Source organism: Alexandromys fortis, unplaced genomic scaffold (genome assembly GCF_014885135.2).
Source record: "Alexandromys fortis isolate MF-2015 unplaced genomic scaffold, M_Fortis_MF-2015_v1.1 scaffold_211, whole genome shotgun sequence".
NCBI classification, from domain to species: domain Eukaryota; kingdom Metazoa; phylum Chordata; class Mammalia; order Rodentia; family Cricetidae; genus Alexandromys; species Alexandromys fortis.
Window position 1 is genome coordinate 2127339 of NW_026068103.1, and position 4335 is coordinate 2131673.

Consider the following 4335-nt stretch of genomic DNA (forward strand, 5'->3'; position numbering starts at 1 on the left):
AGCAAAGAAACAATGCCATGGGTACAGGTAATCAGGAGTTTCTGTATTTTGTTATATCACAAGAAACCTCTCTCCCTCCCTCCTCTCCTCTCCCTCTCTTCTCTCCACTCCCTCCCTTAGTCAGGTTTGAACCAAGGACCTTAAACACTAAGCTATATCTACTAATAACAAATGCTTCTTTTCTTATTTGAAATTAATTAAATAAATATTAAAAATGGATTTCATTCACATTTAAAAACCAAGTAGAATGAAAAGAATATGTAACACAGAGAAAAGATTATCATAGAAAAAGAAACTGGAGGATAGATAGAAACCACAACCACACATAGAGGCAAAGGTTTTCAATTATCCTAAGTTCTGAATAGAAATATATATAGGGGGAAATTCAAACGTGGCTCCGGAGAGGAGTTGGGGCTCGGCAGTTTGCGTCTTTGCTCGGCCTCCCGAGATGAATTACAATTTAGAAATGGAGGCTGAAGAATTAGATGGCAGGAAGTTGACAATTGATTCCATAATGACCAAAGTAAGAGATATTAAAAATAAGATAAAGGAAGACCTTACTGATGAGCTGAGCTCGAATAAAATCTGTGCTGATCCTACAGAAACGGTTAACCAAATTATGATGATGGCGAACACCCCAGAGAACTGGTTGAATTTCTTGCTGAAACTAGAGAAGAACAGTGTCCCCCTAAATGATGCTTTTTTAAATAAGTTGATCGGTCGCTATAGTCAAGCAATTGAAGCCCTTCCTCCAGATAAATATGGCCAGAACGAGAGCTTTGCTCGTATCCAAGTCAGACTTGCCGAATTAAAAGCTATTCAAGAACCTGATGATGCTCATGACTACTTTCAAATGGCCAGAGAAAACTGCAAGAAGTTTGCTTTTGTGCATGTGTCTTTTGCACAGTTTGAACTGTCTCAAGGCAATCTTAAAAAAAGCGAACAGCTTCTTCATAAAGCTATAGAAAGCGGAGCAGTGCCGCTGCAGATGCTGGAGATCGCCATGCGCAACTTACACCTCCAGAAAAAGCAGCTACTGTCAGAGGAGGACAAGAAGAGTTTGTCAGCATCTACAGTACTAACTGCCCAAGAATCATTCTCTAGTTCCCTTGGAAATCTACAGAATAGGAACATGAGTTGTGATTCCAGAGGACAGCCTGCTATAGCCAGGATTTTATATGGAGAGAACATACCTCCACAAGATGCAGAAATAAGTCATCGAAATCCCTTAAAACAAACTAACAAAGCTAAACCGTCATGTCCCTTTGGAAGAGTCCCGGTTAACCTTCTGAATAGCCCAGATTATCATGTGAAGACAGATGGTTCAGCTGTGCCAAATTTTTCAAAAAGAAAGATATCCGGATCAGATTCCTGAGAATCAATTATTCCTGGATCCAAACCAAGTGGAAATGATTCCTGTGAATTGAGAACTTTAAAGCCCATTCAAAGTGTCCATTTCAAAGACTCTCTGGTGTCCGGTGAAAAAAGTTCTGAGCTTATTTCTGATTTAGTAATCTTGAAGAGTAAAACTGAATCAAGTCTCCTAACAAAATTGGAAGAAACTAAAGTACGTCAAGAATCAGAGATTGCAGAAAGAAAGCACAAACCATGGCAGTCCACAAGAAAGTCTGAGAGTGTGAGCCAGAACCAGTGGCACATTCCGGATGTTACCCCTAAGACTCAGAAAGAGAAGTGTCCCACTGTTGAGCAGCTTGCCTTACCAGTTTCAAAGCAGTCGCCTCCGATGTCAGTTCCTAAATGGATTGATCCAAAGTCTGTCTGTGTGACACCCAGTAGTAATTCCACGGATGATTACATGAGCTGTTTTAGGACTCCAGTTGTGAAGAAGAACTTTCTGCCTGCCTGCCCATTATCGACACCTTACAGCCAGCCTGCCTGCCTGCAGCAGCAGCAGCAGCAGCAGCACCAACAGCAGCAAGGACTGAGTACCCCTCTTCAAAACTTACAGGTTTCAGGATCCTCAACAGTAAATGAATGCATTTCTGTTAAAGGGAGAATTTATTCCATACTAAAACAGATAGGCGGTGGAGGTTCCAGTAAGGTATTTCAGGTATTGAGTGAAAAGAAGCATATATATGCTATCAAATATGTGAACCTAGAAGATGCAGATAAGGAAACTATTGACAGTTACCGGAATGAGATAGCTTATTTGAACAAACTACAGCAACACAGTGATAAGATCATCCGCCTCTATGATTATGAAATCACAGAGCGATACATCTACTTGGTAATGGAATGTGGAAACATTGACCTGAATAGTTGGCTTAAAAAGAAAAAATCCATCAATCCATGGGAACGCAAGAGCTACTGGAAAAATATGTTGGAAGCAGTACACACAATCCATCAGCATGGCATTGTTCATAGTGATCTGAAGCCTGCTAATTTTCTAATAGTTGAAGGAATGCTGAAGCTAATTGATTTTGGGATTGCAAACCAAATGCAGCCAGATACAACAAGCATAGTTAAAGATTCTCAGGTTGGTACAGTTAATTACATGCCTCCAGAAGCAATCAGAGACATGTCTTCTTCAAGAGAACATGGGAAAGTCAAGACCAAGATAAGCCCCAGAAGTGATGTTTGGTCCTTGGGGTGCATTTTGTACTATATGACTTACGGGAAAACCCCATTCCAGCATATCATTAATCAGCTCTCTAAACTACATGCCATAATTGACCCTAATCATGAGATTGAATTTCCTGATATTCCAGAAAAAGATCTTCAAGACGTGCTAAAGCGCTGTTTAGTAAGGGACCCTAAAGAGAGGATATCCATCCCTGAGCTGCTCGCACATCCTTATGTTCAGATTCAACCCCATTCAGGCAGCCAAGTGGCTAGGAAAACCAATGATGAAATGAAATATGTTCTGAGTCAACTTGTTGGTCTGAATTCTCCTAACTCCATTTTGAAAACTGCCAAAACTCTCTATGAACGCTATAATTGTGGTGAAAGTCAAGATTCTTCATCATCCAAGACATTTAACAAAAAGGCAGAAGGAAATTGATGTACAGCTACTCACAAACCAAAAACACTAAAGCTGTCCATCTGCTATACTTTTGAATCGCCACGGAAATCTACCTTAGGAAACAAACTTGCCTGAATTTTTTCAGTAAAAATCTTTGTAAATTATCCTCTAAAAAAACTGTAAAGTTAACCACTGTGTTAGAATATATAGTTGTGCTTTTGTTTTTTGTTTTTCTGTAAATCTAATCGGTCTGGTAACATTTCACACGGAGCGGGGACTCTGGACTGTTGACGATCTCTGTAAATAGAGAGGACCTCTTACTCTGAAGACCTGTGTAAATAAAGCTTATCCTCATGAGGGACACCACCGTCCCCAAGTTGTAAAAAAAAAAAAGAAATATATATAATAATTGCTTACATGCAGAATCAGTAGTGTGCTAAGTATTTTTATGCCCATGTATCCTATAGAGTATTATTTTAAAGTGCTTAAATTTGCTTGATAGAAATGTACTTTGTTTTAACTTCTGCTTGATTTATAGAAATAATCTACAAGGAAAAATAAAAATAATAATGTGTTATGTGACTATATTCCTGGGAAAATATTAATAAGGGTCTACTCTCTCCAGATTGGGAATGGTTAGCATACTAATGTAGCTCACACCTCGAAAGTCCAGTTGTTGAAACAATGAGTTTCCTGGGAGTACTCACAAGCAAGTGTGTTTCTGTGTCACAGTAAAATGTGTGACTCAAGAGTGGTCATATGATCAAAACCAAATACCTCAGCATGAAAAACAATTAATGAATCTGGAACCTGGACTGTTCTCCATGATTTTAAGCACCTTCATAGCTTAGAATCTTTTCCAGGCACCTTGATTGGTTTAAGTTCTTATGGAATTATAATCTTGAGGACCTTGTGCATCTAGTCCATATCAGGGACTCCCTGAATCTTAGGAGTAATTTACTTTCTGATCCTTAATGAACCTCGTGTTAGAACTTGCTGGTTCTTAAAGAGATGTCTCCACATTGAGTCAGCTGAGAAGGACTCATGCTGGCTCACAGAGACTGAAGCAGCAAGAGCAGAAACTGAATGGGTCTGGACTAGATCCTTTGTGCATGTGTTAAGACTATTAGCATGGTATGTTTGTGTGTGTGGAGCTCCTAACAGTGGGAACCGGTGTATCTCTGACTCTTTCGCCTGCTCTTAGGATTCTTCCCCCTATTAGGCTGTCTTGTCCAGCCTCAATATGAGGGCTTTCACCTTACCTTACTGCACCTTGGTTTTTCTGTTTGACTGTTGTCTTTTGGAGGTCTGTTCTTTTTGAAGAAGAAATGGAGGAGAAGTAGATCTGGGGG

The 4335-nt window shown here is 39.7% G+C and overlaps 1 protein-coding gene across 1 annotated transcript; it reads left to right on the forward strand.

Annotated features, from left to right (window-relative positions):
• The first annotated feature begins 383 nt into the window (after nt 1–383).
• On the forward strand, nt 384–3358 carry LOC126489610 (dual specificity protein kinase TTK-like). The gene is given in 1 exon segment (XM_050123960.1): nt 384–3358. A coding segment is annotated over 1 exon segment (2574 nt). The 5' UTR covers nt 384–448; the 3' UTR covers nt 3023–3358.
• The last annotated feature ends 977 nt before the right edge of the window (nt 3359–4335 follow it).